Source organism: Cricetulus griseus, chromosome X (genome assembly GCF_003668045.3).
Source record: "Cricetulus griseus strain 17A/GY chromosome X, alternate assembly CriGri-PICRH-1.0, whole genome shotgun sequence".
Lineage (NCBI taxonomy): Eukaryota > Metazoa > Chordata > Mammalia > Rodentia > Cricetidae > Cricetulus > Cricetulus griseus.
The window spans coordinates 29,989,140-30,008,750 of NC_048604.1; the positions used below are offsets into that span (position 1 = coordinate 29,989,140).

At 42.1% G+C, this 19,611-nt stretch overlaps 1 protein-coding gene across 1 annotated transcript in view; it reads left to right on the forward strand.

Annotated features, from left to right (window-relative positions):
- The first annotated feature begins 1,635 nt into the window (after positions 1 to 1,635).
- Kiaa1210 (KIAA1210 ortholog) overlaps positions 1,636 to 19,611 on the forward strand; it is a 44,334-nt gene continuing 26,358 nt past the window's right edge. The window contains exons 1-4 of the mRNA XM_035449708.1: positions 1,636 to 1,696; positions 7,847 to 7,997; positions 12,602 to 12,728; positions 15,845 to 15,994. Coding sequence (XP_035305599.1) covers positions 1,636 to 1,696; positions 7,847 to 7,997; positions 12,602 to 12,728; positions 15,845 to 15,994 — 489 coding nt within the window. The remainder of the gene's footprint in view (positions 1,697 to 7,846; positions 7,998 to 12,601; positions 12,729 to 15,844; positions 15,995 to 19,611) is intronic.

Here is a 19,611-nt window from a genome sequence, read left to right on the forward strand (position 1 = left end):
ACGAAGAACAAGAGGGGACTTAAGGGTGTGGTCATTTGGGAAGATGGCATTCCAGGCATAATGGACAGGCTGTGCATGGTTCAGATAAAGCAGACGAATGTAGTATGTTTAGGGAATGGCTCATGATTCTAGGAGAGCTCCATGTGGGAATGAAAGTGCAGGGGGCTGCTGGGAGATGGAGTGGAAAGGGAGGCCCATGTGTAAAGAAAGGTAGGGTTTTAACCTTAAACGGCAGAAAGCTAGTGAATAAGTTTAAGCAGGGCAAGGGGCTAATGCAACTGGTGTGACCAGAAAAACGTAAAATATACTATTCATATTTTATAGTGATTTCATGTTGAAATAATATATTGCTTAAATTGGATTCAACAAAATACCTTATTAAAATGATTTCACCTGTTCTCGGGATTGCTCCTTTTTGAAGTGTTGCTGCTAAGGGATTTTTAATTGTGCATGTGACTTACAATTGGGTTTCTCTTAACATTCCCTGGGCTAGGACACTATTGCTGATAAAGAAGAGGGCCAAGGACAAAGCCCCGCATGCTATGTTTCAAAATCAGGGCTAGGATAATGGGCCCTTAGAGGAGCCTGGGAAAGACCAGCCAATAAGGAAAGAGGAAAATTTGGGGAGTGAGATGTTCTGAACAGGAACTGATACAAATGTTTTAAAAGGGAGGGTAGGAGAGAGAGATGCTGTAAGAACGCTGGCTTTAGGCAGAGCAGCTCTGTTGTGGGAACCAAGGCAGGTGACTTTGGAGCCCTTGCTGGGACGAACACAAGAGAATTCTGATTGAAACCACAGAATGAGTGAGTAGAGACAATTCGTGGATTTTGTGCTAATAAGCCTGAGAAAGATGGGGAGCTAACAGGAAAGGATGTGCAGTTCAGGGAAGGTTTATTCATTCTGCTGTGATTGCGGGTTTGGTGAGGAGGAGAGATGTTCCATAGGCCCTGCCTGAGATGCATGGTTGCTGGTACTGATGTTCTCAGGGCATTTAGGATCAGTTGAGGGAAATGAGGCAGTTATTCCAGAAAATATTCAGACTGAACTCTGGGATTAAACAGAATTGCTTCTCATATTGACACTGAGTTGCAGGGGTGTCAAAAATACCCTTTTCCCACCTTTGTTGTACCATTGTCTTTCATACATTGCTCTTTAGTGGATCTCCTTCTATCACTGGCTATGGTGAGCAAAGGACAATGTGAGCCTAAGGTGGCCTGGCATCATGTGTAACAGGCTACTTTCCAGGGGTTTCTGAAGTTAAGATGTACTTTTTCCCTCTGTGAGATGTGAGTGCTGGGAAGTATCGCCATGTTCACTAAGATGGCCACAGGTGTCGAAGCAATTCCTCATCCATCACTACCCAACTCCCCCCACCCCAGCCCTGGGCAAGAAATCCTGTGTTTCTATGTAGTTTCCTCTTCCAGTTGCTTCCTATTATTGGGATTATTGTCTTTTTAGGAGATGATACCTACCCCTAATGGCAATTGCATTTGTATGTCTTTTCTTGAATAATTTAAGAATATAACTTAAGAATAAGTACGAAGATGGAATGATTTTGTTGTATTCTATATATCGAAGGAATCATCTTTTCCTCATTTGTTGCGTATTTTTTTTTTTTTTTTAGTGAATTTACCATGGCTGAGTCATTAAGTGAAGTGTCCAGCAGCATGGAAGGTTTGGAAGGCTCAGAGGAGGGTAAGTTATCCAATAAAACCTTCATGACCAGCACTGGGTTTGCTGTGTACTGCCATGAGAAAAAAGAACCTGGTCTTATCAGAAAGGGGACCATTACAGGGGGATAGAAGGGAAAACAGGTCTTAAAGGAGGGGTGAGGAAGAAAAAATAAGTAATAGGATACACAAGACACGAAAGCAAAGTGGAGGCTACTAGGCCTAGGAAGTGTACTGTCAGGCCAGGTTGGAGGGATACAAGTGGATGGCGAATGGGAAAAGAAGCTTCTATTCGAAGAAGCTTCTCTTCACTAACGTAGAGGTATTTCTGTTTAGTTAGAAAGGATAACCAGAAGTGAAGCACAATGCCACAAATTCCGTTAAGGTTTCACTGCAGATAGTAACTCAGATTCAACCAAGGGAGGGATTTGTAACGAGGTGTACAGGGGATAGAAACAGCACAGGACATCTAAGTTCAGAGCACGAAATGTCTCATATGCACATGCTAGCTTTTAATTTTTCTGTATATGTGGGTGTGAGTGCAGAACGACGACCATGATGGGAGGTGGGGGAGAGGAAGCCTACAGAACACAGCAAGCAGGCTTCTGTGAGGGGAAGAGGGCAGGGACAATAGGATGGGGGGATGCAATGGGAGAAGAATCAACAAGAAAACGTTATTTGAAAAGGCCACAATGAAACCTAATATTTTGTATGCTAATTACAAATAAAAATATTAAATTAAAAATAAAATAAATCTCATTTGCAAACCTTCTTCAAATACGTATTCATTGGGTAAGTTGTGGTGCCATTTGAGTGATAGATGAACCTGACAGGAACGATAGAAATGGAGAGATAAATCATAAACACTGATTATGTTTTTATGAGTGTATATTAATTATACAAAATAATGGGCTTCATTGTGAAGTTTTTATATATGCATGTAACTCAATTTTAATATGGTCACCCAGTTACCATTTCTCTTCCAAAACTACATTCAAAAATGGAACTGAGGCATGAAGTGAAAATTGACTTTAAAGATAGAACAAAATGTAATAGTCAATTGCATTGTTTTTTTTCATTTGTTTGCTGAGTTTTCTTCTGTTGTACATCGCTTCAAAGACTATTTAGAAAGGCAGAGAGTAGAACCCTCTCATGGCTTCCTGTGGGGGTGGGGTGAGCTCACTGAATGTATGAGATTGCTCATGGAGCCTGGACCGCTCTTGATCTCTGGTTAGCATGGTCTCAGAGAGTTATTAGGCACCTCAGAATATTCAAGAAATGATGTAGAGGTGAATGAATAAATGAATGAATGAATGAATGAATGAATGACCCAACTAAGCCATCAGCTGACTAAGGCCGATGTCCACAGAAGAGGGTAGCCGTGTGGTATTCTTGATGAAGGGTAGGTAGAGGGAAACACTTTTGGTCTGCTCTCCAGAATTGTCAAAAGATCACATTTTTTTTAACGAATAAAATGGCCATTTGGAGATGGAAGGCAGGAAAACTTGCATACGTGCATGCGTGCGTCCATGCGTGCATGCGTGCGTGCGTGCGTGCGTGCGTGCGTGCGTGCGTGCGTGTGTGCGTGCGTGTGTGTGTGTGTGTGTGTGTGTGTGTGTGTGTTTTGTAAGTAGCAAGGCAACAGAACCAGGTTGCCATTTTAAATCTAAGTTCAACTCAGATGCAACGGACTGTCCATGCGCATGATGGATAAGCATTTGCAGGAAGCAGTAGCAACAATTCTGTCCCTGGATTTAGTTGTGATTTCTTCTGCCGGTGGTGGAGAGCAGCCCTTTAAAGGGCTGTTTCATGGCCTGTGACACGTTTATTCGGGTTTTTGTTGAGTAATGATGTTGAAATTTGCTTGTTGTTTGGAAATTGGTTTGGACACAAAAATCAATGGCTTTGTTAGAGAAAGCCAGATAGCTGTCAGCTGTCAGTGTTGTGTTCTCTGGCTGCAACAGCGACACTTTGTGGTGACATGAGTTATAGGCATATAGGTGACATAAATACTGCTACATATAAAGTTTTACCCCCACCTGTCTTACTCCCCTTTGGATTTTTAATGACTTAAAAACCAGAATTTTGGGTCTCATCTGCTGTCGATTTACAGGCAACCATGACAAAAAGAAAACTTGAAAAGGCATATTTGTGTGCCCAAATATCTGGCAAACATCGTTGATTGTATTAGGATTGCACAAGTGTGCCTAGCAACTGGTTAATGTCTAAGGTGGTGCCCTGCTTCCATGCCACTGTCTGAGATCAGTGAGCACCCAACACACCATGTTTGCCCGTGTGTGTGGTCTCTTTGCATTGTCCCAAATCCCTGCTGGCAAAACTATACAAACTCCATCCTCAAAGCCGTTAGTCCCCAAGGGTACAATGGAAGCATTCCTTATCCTCTAGTGCCCCCACTGAAAAAAGAACTGCATCATTTGAAGTATTCTAAATCTTTCTGGGAAAATAAGTTGTTGCTTCCCTTCAAAGAATGCAAAATGGGTGAAAAATGGAATTTGTGCATATTGAAATGCTAGCACATTGTTAATTTAGGAGATAAAATGTGTGAGTGAGATTTGTCTGCTAAGGTCATGACCATGTTTGGCAATTTGGTTTTACATCCTTAACAGTTTATTAGTAGTTTTTCTCAGCTATTCCATGTTTGCTGGTTGTGCTATAAATGGAGCTGCCAGCTGTTGATCCTGTCTATCTGGTGTTGAAAGAACTGGGTTTGCAACTCTGAAATTTCTAGCTTTGCTTTCCTGGCACACAGAGGGTGCCCAGGGGGCGGTGGGCCCTATATTTCTAAACATGGTGAACGTTCATCAAGTTAATTTTGTTTCTCCTGTTTGGAAAGCAGATGGTAGTGCCTCTAATGACTGAAATGTAGCAGTTTGGTCCAACTCTTCTCTGAGGACTGGCATTAGTGACTGGTGTGTTGCAGCTGGCTCAGACTGGCTCAGACTTGCTCAGACTGGTTTCAGAATGGCCATGGTGATAGTGTTTCCACTGCACCAAAAGGTGAAGAGTGCACATGAGGGCATTTTCCCACAAAGGGGTTAACCTTGAAGCAGTTTCTAGCACAAAATTGCAATTATGATTGTAGCAATTAGAACTGCACTTGCTACTCATACTCCTATAATCTCAACACTCAGGGTAGAGAGGTGGGAAGATGAAGGGTTTGAAGTTAGATTCATCTATGAAGTGAGACCCTTTTCTTTTTTAATTCCACAATTTCCTAGATTTAAGAAATTACACTATTAAAGAAGAAAGCCAAGCCCAGGGTGGTGGCACTCACTTGCATCCCAGAACTCTGGTGCAAAAGCAAGTGGATCAACAGTTTGAGGCCAGCCTAGGCTACATAGCGAAACCCTTAAAAAATCCTTACAGTTTCATAGATTTTCAAAGTTAAAAGATTAAAAGATTGTTGATGCAGGCCTAGAATGCCAGCATTTGGAGGTGGAGGCGGGACAATGAAGAGTTTGAGGTCAGTTTCATTCACATACTGAGACCCTGTTTCCCCCCTCACAACTTTGATTTAAGGAATTGGAAACGTAAATATGAGCACCTACCAAATGCAAACGTAAATACGAGCACCTTCACACACTCAGTGTGTGAAGTCAGGAAGACTGAGTTCCAGGCCAACCTGAGCTGTGAGACTTTGTTTTGAAATCCCACAATTTCCAAGATTTAAAATGGAAAGACTGAAAGAGAAAGTCTAGCCTGTAATAGTAGCCCACAAAACATCAAGTAGGGTGTAGCCAAGCCTGGGGTGGTAGTAAAGCCTACAATACCAAACTCCAGATGTGGAGGGAGACAGATCAACAAGTCTAGGACAAACTGGGCTATAGAGTAAGACTCAGTTTTTTTTTTTTTACAATTTAATAATTTTTTATTATACTTATAGAGCTGAACGAAGATCATCACAATTAACTTTTGAGATTTTTCATTACTCCAAAATAAAACCTTGCACACATTATCATTTTCATTTCCTAATTCCAGTAGGCATAGGAAAACACTAGCCTACTTTTCACTGATATCATTTGACAATTATTGTCTATTCATGTTAGTGCAGTTAGTTATATAAATGGCAATGATTCTTTAGACTTTTTCACTTAGCATGTTTACTAATGATATATATATATATATACATATATATATATACATATATATGATATCAATATGTATTTATTTCTTTTTTGCAGATTTTTTATTTGAATTAGAAACAAGATTGTTTTACATGACAATCCCAGTTCCCACTCCCTCCCCTCCTCCCCTACCACCCTCCCACTAAAACCCTACCTATCATATATCCTTTCTGCTCCTCCTGGAGGGTGAGGCCTTGCATAGGGTGTCATCAGAGTCTATCGTGTCCTTTCGGATAGGGTGTAGGCCCACCCCTGTGTGTCTTGAAGACTCAGTTTTTTAATCACCACATATTCCTAGATTAAAGAAATTAAAAGAGTAAAAGATGAGGTCAGGTCTGAGATGGTACTACAGCTTGTTATATTAGTACTCTGGGTGTGAAGGTAAGAGAATCCCAAATGTGAGGGTAGCCTGGGCTATAGAATGAGATCCTGTTCTTTTAACCCCCATACTTTTCTAGACTTAAGCATTTAAAAGGTGAAAAGAGATGGTCAAGCCTCAGGTAGTGACACAGGCCTACAATACTAGCTAGCCCTGAGGGTGTAGAAGCCAGAAGATGGAATTTACAGGATAACCTAGGCTACAAAGAGAGGTCTTTTAAGAAAAGAAACACACACATTTCCCTAGATTTAAGAAATTAAAGCCAGGCAGTGGTGGTGCACAACTTTAATCCTAGCACTTGAGAGACAGAGCTCTGTGAGTTCGGGGACAGCCTGGTTTCCAAAGCTACACAGAGAAACCCTGTCTCCAAAAATCAAAAAATGAAATTAAAACACTAAAAGGGAAGGTCAAGCCTTGGTAGGTGGCATAGGTCTGTAGTAACAGCACTTCAGGTGTAGAGGTAGGAGGACCAAGAGTGTGGAAACATCTTAGGCTACATATTGGGTTCTTAAAAAAAACCCTCACAATTTCATATATCAAAAAATATAATATTAAAAGAAAAGGCAATGCCTGGGCTGGTGGCACAGGCCTGCAATATCAGAACTTAAGTTTGGAAACAGGAGGACAAAGAGAGTGGGGCTGGCCTCCATCACATATTAAGGCCCCGTTTTTAAAACCAGCTCAATTTTAGAGATTTAAAAATTAGTTTAAAAGAGAAGGGAATGCCTTGGTGGTGTTACAGGCCTGCAATACCAATACTTGGCGTGTGGAGGCAGGAGAATTGGGAGTTTGAGGTCTGTTTTTTGTCAGCTCTAGAATTTCCTACATTTACAAAATTAAAACATTAAAAGATGAAGTCAGGCCTGGCTGGTGGCCTGGCTCGCAGACAGGAGGCTTGAGAGTTTGAAGCCAGTTTGAGCTACTGGGTTTTGTTTGTTTGTTTTGCTGTTGTTTCGTCTTTATCCCCATACTTTCCTAGATTTAAGAAATTAAAACAGAATGCCAAACCCAGGGAGGTAGCATAAGGTTGCTATACCAGCCCTCTGGCTGCACAGGCAGGAGGAACACAAGTTTGAGGCCACCTTGGGCTACAGAGTAAACCCAAGGTGGTTTTTGGTTTTGGTTTTGTTTTAACTCCTACAATTTCCTAGATTTGAGCAATTAAAAGAATAAAGATAAGGCCATATCTGGGGGTGAGTATCACAGGTCTGTAATATCATCAGCACTAGGGAGGTTGAGGCAGGAGGATCATGATTTCAAGGCCAGCTGCTCTCTATATAATGACATCCTGTGCCTTCCCTTCAACAAACTCAAATAAAATAAAATGTAGAAGGATAAAGGCTAAAAAATAAAATGCAAATGAGTTTTCTCAGTCATTGAAATTGACACTCAAAAGGGTACTCTCTCAATTTGGCCTGGATTGAGGCTGCCTTAAGACCCTAAGCTGTGGCCTGGGTTGCTCCTTTCCACAGCAATTCAGAAAGTTGCTTGCTGGGTTTTTAAGGGTATTACAAACAAAAGAATGGTACTGTGGCTACCAGAGATGAAATCTGCAAGACACCTGAGATCACAGTCCTCTTCCTGCCACTACCACACCCCTACCTTTACTTCCTCCACTGCACTTGGCCTCACGTCCATTTCTCACCCCCAGGAAAGAAGAAATCCAAGTTTAAAGCCTTTAGGAACTTTTTTGGCAAGAAGAAGAAGAAGGAACCGGAAGACATCATGGAAAGGAGAGGACTAAAACCAAGGTTTACCAGCACTATGAAGCCAGTTCTGGAAGCCCAAGCGGTAGAGCACAAGTAAGCCCGGATGGGATCAGAGGGTTAGGGGGCCAGGGCTAAATCTAGAACAGGCATAGGCAGGTAGAATAATCAGACTTCAGGCCCACTACTCACGAGGAGCTCATGGCCCATTTCATAAAGTCAGGATGGCCCAAGTCATGCAGAAGTTTGGTCTTTTGGCCTGGTTTGCTTACCTCATCCTTAGTCTGCAGATCCAGAAAATGGAATCTAGATCTCTAAGTAATACAATCTCAGGAAAAGGGGCATTTTTTAGCATAGAACAACTTAAACATAAAATCTTTTGTGCCGGGTGGTCGTGGCACATGCCTTTAATCCCAGCACTGGGAGGCAGAGGCAGGCGGATCTCTGTGAGTTCGAGACCAGCCTGGTCTACAAGAGCTAGTTCCAGGACAGCCTCCAAAGCCACAGAGAAACCCTGTCTCAAAAAACAAAAACAAAAACAAAAACAAAAAACAAAAAACAAAAAATACATATAATCTTTTGTTGCTTAAAACACACAAACAAGCTAGCAAGCCCAATCCATCTTTCATTCCTCTTCAGAACATTGGGTGGTCACAGGAATATGGGGAAGGCTGTTTTCTCAGCCACCCACTCACACCCATTCACATTTTTATATGTGGTGTTCCAAATTAGACATCATCTTTCTCTTTCATTGGGATATCTTGTACCTGAAGCTGTCCCTAGACAAATTGGATCTCCCTCTATGGAATACTCCGGTCAATTGGCATGGTGTGAAACTGCAGACATCTGGAGGTGCCACACAGACTTTGCCAGTGCTCCTAGCCATTCTCTGAGGCTCTGCCATGCTAATATTCTTCCAATACTCCCCTGTCCAAAACACTTCCCATGCCATGATGGCATTAAAATATTTATGGTTCTTTAATGAGTGTACCTATGATAAGGACTTTCAGATAGCTTTGCCAAGAGGAAGGGTGTTGGACAAAGGGGCTTATTTCAGACCTTACAAGCAACGCCATTGTAGAACATTGTCTCAGAGTTCAAAGTAAGACTAGAAGAAGCCTGAGTATACAACAGAGGGGCGGGGCATGGAGGGACTATGTGGTTTACCCTGCATTGTTTCTGCAAATTGGTAATGTCTATTTCTAAAAAAAAAATGGGAACTTCTCATTCCAAAATAGTCTGTTTACTCTGCTGTATTTACCACTGTCTTAGTTAGGGTTTCTGTTGCTATGAAGAGACACCATTACCATGGCAACTCTTACAAATGAAAATATTTGATTGGGGGTTGGCACGATAAATCTTTCTGCCAAAGCTAATGAGTCCCACCGCCACATGTGCACTTTACGCCAGCCGCCTGCCCAAGTTAGGGCCCAAATTAATACACAGAAACTTGTATTAGGTTCAAATGCTGCTTGGCCAATGACTAGGATTCTCATCTGTTAGCTCAGTCTTAATTATCATAAATCTATATATTTTATAAGACTTATCTTATAAAGGATGCCTTCTACTGGCGCCCTCTCTTGCCGGTGGCTCAAATTGTGCCACTGGAGGAGGCGCCGAGGGGAAAAGGACACTTCCTGTTCCCCCTTGCAATGTTACTTCCTGCCTGAATCACCACTTCTCTACTATATTTCCCAGAATCCCCTTTGATTCCTGGTCCTGTCTAACTTGCTGTCTAATTGGCCAAACAGAAGTTTATTTCTCATCCAGTAAGACAAACACATACACAGAAGCACTTCCCCCATCAGGGGGTGGCTTACAGTTCAGAGGTTTAGTCCATTATCATCATGGTGGGGCATGACAGCATGTAGGCAGACATGGTGCTAGAGAAGGAGCTTTAAATTAATACATCTTGACCCACAGGCAGCAGGAAGTGGTCTGAGACATTGTGCATGGCTTGAGTATATATGAGACCCCAAGCCTGCCTCTGCAGTGACACAGTTCCTCCAACAAGGCTATTCCCACTCCAACAAAGCCACACCTCCTAAAAGTGCCACTCACTATGATATTATGGGGACCAATTACATTCAAACTACCACAGCCACCCTAAGAAATGTTGAGAGAGACATAAGGGGAGAGGTATTTTGGCAAGAAACATACATTAAGAGCCTGAAGATCACTCCTTGCCTTTATACCTTGCTTAATGTGCTAGGACAAAAACCTTAGAGAATGCTACCCAAGTGTTTGGAAGAGAGATTGGGATTTTCAACCATCTGAACAATCAATCAGCCATACAACTTATAGCCAGCTGGGTATGGTAGTACAAGCCATAATGCCAGGACTCAGGTGGCAGAGGCAGGGTGATCTTTATGAGTTTGATGCCAGATTGGTCTACATAGCAAGTTCCAGGCTATCCAAAGCTACATGGTGAGATCCTGTCTCATGCAACAAGCAAATAAAAAAAATCAAACATTTTAACACAGTACAATCAAAAGGTATACTGGTTTGATATTTCCATGTTGAATCATGGTAGTAGGAAAATACTGGTTTTCCTATCCCTATAAGTACAATAAAAACACTGAAACTCTTATCATATACCAGTCTCGAATCTGAGCTGAGGCATTTCAGATAGTGTTCATTGACACTGTGTGGCATGAAGAGTACAAAGTACATGTGTTGTGTGTTTAGAACAAAGAATGCAGTGAAAGCACACGATGCAACATGGATGAATACTGCCAGAAACACTTCAGATTCACCATTCAGTTGATTTCCAATTATTTTTCAACCATTGCATGCTTCCAATTATGTAAACCCAAATGTGATTGCAACTCCCAGCTTAAAAAGCAGGGCTTTACTGTCACCATTCCAGCATGGATTGATGAGGGGATCGTAAGGCTCTATCCTTAGCTGAGGAGCTATTGGCAGTTGATGGCTACTAGACAGTATCAATTTTCTTAAGAGGTGTAGCCTTTTGAAGATTTACAATGCCCCAGTGGATGACCCCACACCCTTGTGTATATGGGAAGAACTAATTAGAGACAGTGAATTTAAAAATGGGACATGAAGAGGAGAGCAAGAAGTAGGGAAGTATAGGAGTTGGAGGGGTTAGGAATGCTAGTTGGTTACTAATCCCAAGTGGTCTTCCCTGAAAACATATGCAAATAAGGAACAGTAAGTGGACTCAGCAGGTTGTGCTTATATATTTATTCATATGTTTATGTAGAGATGTAACAACAGTAATTAAAGAAAAAGGCCCTGAATTTGAGAGGGAGGGAAGGGAGCATAGGAGGGGTTAGAAGGAATAAGGGGAGAAGGAGGAAATGTAGGTAGTTTTCCTGTCCCAGGAGTTGTTTCCAAATAACCACACAGAGGCTTATATTATAAATGCTTGGCTAATAGCTCAGTTTTATTACTAACTAGCCCTTAAATTTAAATTAACACATTTTTATTAATCCACATTTTGCCACATGGCTCATGGCTTATTACCTTATTTTCCACACATCCTGTTTACTTATTGGCTGGCTGGCATCTGCCATGACTGCCCTGACTCCACTCTTCTCTCCCAGCATTCTCCCTGTGCCAGGATGTCTTGCCCAATTCTTTATGCCCTGTTATTGGCCAAACAGCTTTATTATTAACAATTAGCATAATCCACAGCAGTGCAATGACATTATTATATTTATGTGTATTCACCCAGCAACTGATAGAAAGAGACACAGGGACCCACAGTGAAACATTAGGCAGAACTTGGGGAATCTTGCAGAAGAGGAGGAGGAAGAATTATAGGAGTCAGTGGAGTCAAGGACACCACAAGAAAACTCACAGAATCAACTAACCTGGCCTCATGGGGTCTCACAGAGACTGAACAGACAACCATGGAGCCTGCATGGGACTGACCTAGGCCCTCTTCATATTTATGGCATTTGTGTAGCTTGAACTTTGTGTGAGACTCCTAACAATGGAAGCAGGGGCTATATCTTACTTTATTGCCTGCTTTGGGGACCTTTCCCTCTTACCAGATTGTCTCATTCAGCCCTAATAGAAGAGGAGGTGCCTACTTTCACTGCAATGTGATATTCCACAGCTGGCTGATATCCATGGGAGGCCCCCCTTTTCTGAAGAGAAACACAGGAGGAAGAGTGGGGGGGGAGGTGGAGGGTGGAGGAACTAGGAGAGGAGAGAGGGGGAAACTTTGGCTGTGGTGTAAAAACAAAAAATAAAGAGAAAAAGTAAAAATAGGAAGTATTTCTTCAGGAAATTCTGTCACCAAAGAGGCCACTTCCGGATAAGTCTATATAGCCTTTTATTTCATGCTTAGGACTATTCCACATAAATATAATACATCTTGACTTTCAGGCAACAGGAAGTGAACTGTGACACTGGGCGTGGCTTGAGCAAATGAGAACTCATAGCCCACCCCATTGTGACACACCAACTCTTACAAGGCCACGCCTACTAATAGTACCACTCACTTTGGCAGCCACTTTGAAACCACCACTATATTACCTTACATACTATGTACTTTTGCTTTTGTGTTCTCTCTCACTCCATATTTCATACACTGATTTCTTTCTGTTTCAGCACACACGTATCTCTGTCCTCCTTCTGAGCTGTCTCTGGTATTTTTATCATGAAAATACCTTGTTCTTTGAGTTTGAATCCCTTGAATTGCTTTTAAAAGACTTTACCCTCCCATGTAGGCCTAAGAGCAGCATGGGAAGCAAGGCCATATCCCATGATAGTGTCTTCGGTTTGGAGCCTGAACCTGAAAAATCAGCAAGCAAACTTCTATCTTCTCCTGAGACACAGAGAACCAGATCACGGAAGGTAACAATGAACTTGATCTCAGACCAATTAGACATTATTCTTCTATCCTACCCCTCCTCAAAGTAGGGAGCAATTTGATCCTGCTTATCAGCTTCTTCAACCTCACAGCAATATCTTACACATCAAATAATACAATATGTAAATAGGTGTGGAACTACCTAACATGGCCAAAAAGAGTGTTGGCTGCTGTTAGTGTACTTGCTTAACACATTCCAAGGATACCATCATTATTTTGACAGTGGAGAGTTTGCTAATTATGTGCTAGCATACCAACCCCAAGCTTTCTTTCCCACAGAAATCTTCTATTTCCAGAACTCTGCCTAGAATCTTAGGAAATGATGTCCTGAGAACTTTCAGTGGATCTATTGGCCGCTATGATACCAAAAGTGAACTCTGGGTTTCGGGTTCCAAGGTTTCTGAGGTAATAACCATGGAAATGTGTGGAACATGGGCAGCTAAGCCAGATAGATTGTCTTAGTCAGGGTTTCTATTGTTGTGAAGAGACACCATGGCCATGGAAACTCTTATAAAGGAAAGCATTTAATTGGGGCCAGCTTACAGTTTCAGAGGTTTTGTTCATTATTGTCATGGCCACAAACATGGCAGTACTCAGGCAGACATGGTGCTGGAGAAGGAGCTGAGAGTTCTCCATCTTGATCCACAGGTAGCAGAAGGAGAGACTGTGCCGCACTGGGCATAGCTTAAGCATATAAGACCTCAAAGCTTGCTCCCATAGTGACACACTTCCACAAGGTCATACCTATCAAACACGGCCATACTTCCAAATGCTGCCACTCCCTATGTACCTATGGGGGCCATTTTCACTCAGACCACCACATTCCACTCCCAGGTCCCCATACACTTGTAGCCATGTTATAGTCCGACTTCAGATGTCCCCCTAATCTACAACAGTCTCAAACTTATTTAAAAGTCTAATGTTCCAAGCCTCTTCTGAGATTCATCCAATCTCTTAATTTTTTTTTTCTGAGACAGGGTTTCTCTGTGGCTTTGGAGGCTGTCTTGGAACTAGCTCTTGTAGACCAGGCTGGTCTCGAACTCATAGAGATCCACCTGCCTCTGCCTCCTGAGTGCTGGGATTATAGGCGTGTGCACACCACCGCCTGGCCAATCTCTTAATTTTAATCCTCTGTAAAATCAAACTCAAAAATCAGATCATGTAGGTCCAACATATAATGGAACAGGATATACATCTCTGTCCTGAAAAGGAGGAAAGAGAGTATACTGAGGAACTATTGGACCAAAGCTGGACCAAAAACCAGGTGGGCAAACTCCAATCTCTGCATCTCCATGTCTGATGTCAAAAATGCTCTTCAGATCTCCAACCCCTTTCAGGTTTGTTGACTGCAACATACTTATCTCTCTTGGACTGGTTCTACTCTCTGTTAGCAGCTTTCCTTGGCAGGTATCCTACAGTTATGCCATCTCCAAGATTTTGGGGTCTCCAAGGCAATCCAGGCCTCACCTTCATAGCTTCACACAGTGGTCTCTCTAGGCCTCCATGCAGGGACACCCTGCCACACACATAACCTCAGCAGCTTTCTTTAGCTGTGGAAGGAGATTCCATAATCCCTTTCTTCTATTCTTAACTCTAAAGCTAGAACTGTGCAGCAGAAGCTGCCAAGTTCTGCTACTTGCCGGGGCTGGAACATGGTCCTCTTGTTCAAATACATCTTCACCAGCTTTCTGTTTTCAGTGGTTTCCTTCACAGTCTAAGCTTGGTTGTCATAGAACTAGCTGTGTAGACCAGGCTGGCCTTGAATTCAGAGATTTGACAGCCTCTGCCTTCTGAGTGCTGGGATTGAAGGTGTACCCCGCCATACCTGACCCTAAATTTTTCTTTAATTCCTTTTCCCAAGTTGAGAGTTTAGCTGGGTGGGATCTTCCTCCGAGGTCGCCACTCCCTTTATTTCACTTAGCCTTAGGCTTTAATCTGTTTGCACTTCCTGGTGCCCCTTTTCTCTACCAAGTGTACATTTTTGTGCTTTTCCTTGTTCAGCTTGCTGGTTTGTGTAACAGATCTGCATAAGAGCAAACACTAATAACCATGCAACACAGTCAATGCTAGGTTGTTTGAAAATATTATCTGTTAAAGCTGTTAATCCATAATTCTTTGATTTAGCCCCAGGCTGATTTTTTGTTTTTCAGACAAGGGCAAAAAGCAGACACATTCTTTGCCAAAACATCACAAGAATGGTCTCTGGCAGCATACTAATATTCTTCTTCTCTGAAACCTCTTGAGCCAGGCACCCATAGTTCAAATCACCCTCAGCACCACTGTGGATTTGAAATTTTATTTATTTATTTGTTTATTTATTTATCTGATGCTCAAGAGGAAACCCAGAGCTTGTCCTTCATGCTCTGTAAATTTGAAATTTCTGACTTTGTTTGGAGATTGGCAAAAGTGTGCAAAAACCCAGAGACAAAACCAAGACTGCCGGTCTTTGACTTAAGTAGGTATTAGATTCGAAGGCAAGGAGGCAGGAAATTCCTTCCTGAGCCTACTTTTCCATTGTTATTTTATGTGCATATGTATAATACATAAAGGCATACATGCAGGCAGGCGCTCGAAGGCACACGAGCACGAGCATACACACACACACACACACACACACACACACACACACACACACACACACACACATTCAAGCACATTTGTAGAAGTTAGAGGACAAACTCACAACCTTAGGTGTTGATTCTTGCCTTTTAGCCCCCTTTGTTTCAGACGGAGTCTCTTTGTTTTTCTATCATATACATCAGGCTAACTGGCCTTCAACTTTTCAGAGATTCTCCTGTCTTTGACTCCCATCTTGCCATCAAGGCAGTGGCATTCCTGATGCTTCTGCTACTCATCCTAATTTTACATAAGTTCTAGGGATTTGAACTCGGATCCTCATCTTTGTATGGTGGGCAGTTTTACCTACTGAGCCATCTCTCAGTCCTTATTAGCACTTATTAATTTTACACAGTGCTAGATTTCATTATGACATTTTCTATATATGTCATTTTTTTTCTCTTTGGCTTGTCAGTATTTCACCAATTAAGTAGCCTGGGGAAAGCAACCAAGGTTGAACCTCTTTCATTCTCCTTTGTTCCAGATTCCCCCTCTGCGTTCCCGGAAACTCAGCGTCAGCCCAACTGTTGTCCGATCTGAGAAAGTCTCCAAGGACTTGGAGACAGTTGATGACAAGACAACCATGAGCTCCAAAAGGATGTCTTCATCACATTGTTCATCAATAACAAGGAAGGTGAGTATTAGTTCTACTCTCGGGGATAAATAGGTTCAAGAGTGGCCACCCATCAAAGACATACTCCAGGGGCAAACCAGAGTGGCACTTTGTTTGGAAAAATCACCAGTTTAACTCATAAACAATTGAAGACATTGTTTCTGAAATCCACAATAGTTTGTAGATATGTACAGCTATTTTATAAACACTAAAATGGAGCTTCTTTAACAGAAGCAAACACTGTACACTTAAATAAAAGAAGCCATAGGTTAGGTAATGGAATATTTCCTAACTGTCTAGTTTAATACAAGGCAGTTGGCAGACTAGTGTGCATGCATGCATATGAGTTTTGTGTGTTTAGTATCCATTAACAGTTGTTAAATTAGTAGATTTTACTCATATTAACATCTCCATTATCAAATTAATTTGTGTTTGCATTAATTGTTGTTGTGAACTTAGACGGATTCAGAATTTGGAACCATTAATACTGGGAACTAAAAGTAAACAGAACATAATTTATACCAAAAATAACTAGCCTGTAGAATACAACTATTTTGTTACTAAATGATCCTGTAAAGGTATCTGGGGATGTAACTTAGCATTTGCAAGGCCACAACTTAAAAGAAAAAGGTTTCATGAAGAAAAGCAGCCTTTGGCTACTTATATCAAAAATTAGGTTAGACCAAAGTTAAAACACAGTCTGATAGTGATTGTGATAGGAACATCATTAATTTATGGAATTGGATTATGACTGTTTTCTGAAGAGCCCCACTAAATAAGATGGATTGTAATGGGCTTGGTGGAAGGATTGGATTAAATACCATTTTTTTATTGTGGGAAAATGCGGTTAACATAAAATTAATCATGCAAACTACTTTAGAGTGAGATTTGGTGGGATTACATACCCCCACCATCACTATCTAGGTCCAGAGCTTGTTTGGTTTTTTTCAAACGGAAACCCAGTACCTGTGCCATGACTCCCCAAATGTTTCCCCATAAACCCAGTTCCCATTGCCTTCTCACTGAACAACAAGAAGGAAACTAAGCAGAGTAGAAAACATCTAGATAGGTCAGAGTAAACAATGACAAAATCTACATTTTGGAGTGATTTGCAGGCTTTTTTCTTCTCTCAGCTGCTTCCCTCTACTGGCAGAAGGGGAACATTCATGCTATCAATTGCTGCCCTAGGTGCTCAGGCTTGCTTTCAGAGTCTCCTAGGGTGTAATTGGGTCTTACTTAAGTGGTTGCCACCACAGCTTCTTCTTCCTACAAGTCCTTAGGTGGAGAGGGAGGTTCCTAGAATGTTTCAGCTCCAATCTGCAAAGCATGTGGTTGTCTTCCAGATTGCTCCCCTCCTGCTGTTTTAGGCCTCCAATGTAGTGCAAGATATCCAGTTCTTTGCATTAGGCAAGAAAGGCAGTGAGCACAAACAAGTATCTCTGCGCATCACATATGATATGTGACTCTGTGTCTGATCTCAGTGTTTGTCATGCAGAGGAATCCAAACATCTCCTAGTAGATAGTTGGGCTGAGCAGGGAGTAATTCACCTCACATTTGAAGCAGGGGATCGTCTTGCCTAAGGCTTCCTAGCACCCCATCGTTCCCAGAACTTTGGTCATCTCTAGGCATGATGCAGTGGTAGAACTGTTTTCACTATTGTGTTTAAGATGAAAAGTAATTCTGTGGGAAAGAAGTCATGCACAGAGGACCAAATAAATGTTCTTACTTGTGAACAGGGTGGAACAGGTTAAAGCCACAGCTGATTAAATAGCCCAGCCTTAATCCCATTGAAGGGTAAATATTTTTGTGTTAGCATGTTGTAGGTTAAGTTGTTTTCAGTCCTTCCATTATGTTGGCTAATGGAGTTCTTTTTTCCATTTTTTATTTGAATTAGAAACAAGATTGTTTTACATGTCAATCCCAGTTTCCTTACCCCCTTCCCCTACCCTCCACCTCAACTAAAGCCCTACCTATCACATATCCTTTCTACTCTCCAGGGAAGGTGAGGCCTTCCATAGGGGTCTTTAGAGTTTGTCATGTCCTTTGGGATAGGATCTAGGTCCATCCCCTTGTGTCTTGGCTCAGGGAATATCCCTCTATGTGGAATGGGCTCCCAAAGTCCATACTTATGCTAGGGATAAGTACTGAACTACTTACTACAGGAGGCCCCATGGATTTCCGAGGTCTCCTCACTGACACCCACATTCCTTAGGTCTAGATCAGTCCCATGCTGGTTTCCCAGCTATCAGTCTGGGGACCAAGAGCTCCCCCTTGTTCATGTCAGATGTTTCTGTGGGTTTCACCAGCCTGGTCTGGTCCCCTTTGCTCATCATTCCTCCTTCTCTGCAACGGGATTCCAGTTCAGTTCAGTGTTCAGCTGTGGGTGTCTGCTTCTACTTCCACCAGCTGCTGGATGAAGGCTCTAGGATGACTTTTACTTAGTCAAAAATCTCATTATCAGGGGAGGGCTTTTAAGGTAGCCTCTCCTCTGTTGCCTAGATTGTTAGCTGGTGTCATCTTTGTAGATCTCCAGACATTTCCCTAGTGCCTGATTTCTCTTTAAACTTATACTGTCTCCCTCTATTATATTATCTCTTATCTTGCTCTCCTCTATTCTTCACCCGACTCAACCTCCTGCTCCCTTATGTCCTCCTCACCCCTCCTCTTTTCCCCTTCTCATTCTCCTAGCTCCCTCTCCCCTCCCCCATGCTCCCAATTTGCTTAGGAGATCTTGTCCCTTTCCCCTTCTCCTGAGGACCATGTATGTCTCTCTTAGAGTTCTCCTTGTTCCCTAGCTTCTCTGGCAGTGTGGATTGTGCGCTGGTAATCCTTTGCTCTATGTCTAAGGTTTATGAGTGAGTGCATACCCTGTTTGTCTTTTTGTGATTGGGTTATCTCGCTCAGAATGGTTTCTTCTAGTTCCATCCATTTGCCTGCGAATTTCAAGATTCCATTTTTTTTTTCTGCTGAGTAGTTCTCCATTGTGCAAATGTACTACATTTTCTCTATCCATTTTTCAGTTGAGGGGCACCTAGGATGCTTCCAGGTTCTGGCTATTACGAATAATGCTGCTATTAACATAGCTGAACAGATGTCCTTGTTGTATGAATGTGCTTCTTTTGGGTATATGCCTAAGAGTGGAATTGCTGGATCTTGTGGTAGACTGATTCCCATTTTCCCAAGGAGTCGCCATACTGATTTTCAAAGTGGCTGTACGAGTTGGCACTCCCACCAGCAGTGGAGGCGTGTTCCTCTTTCTCCACATCCTCTTCAGCATGAACTGTCATTGGTGTTTTTTATTTTAGCCATTCTGACAGGAGTAAGATGGTATCTCAGAGTTGTTTTGATTTGCATTTCCCTGATGGCTAAGGATGTTGAACACTTTCTTATGTGTCTTCAGCCATTTTAGATTCCTCTATTGAGAATTGTCTATTTAGTTCTGTACCCCACTTTTTAATTGGATTGTTTGGTGTTTTGGAGACTAGCTTTTGAGTTCAGTGTATATTTTGGAAATCAGCCCTCTGTCAGATGTGGGGTTGGTGAATATCTTTTCCCAGTCTGTGGGCTGCCGTTTTGTCTTGTTGACTGTGCCCTTTGCCTTACAGAAGCTTCTCAGTTTCAAGAGATCCCATTTATT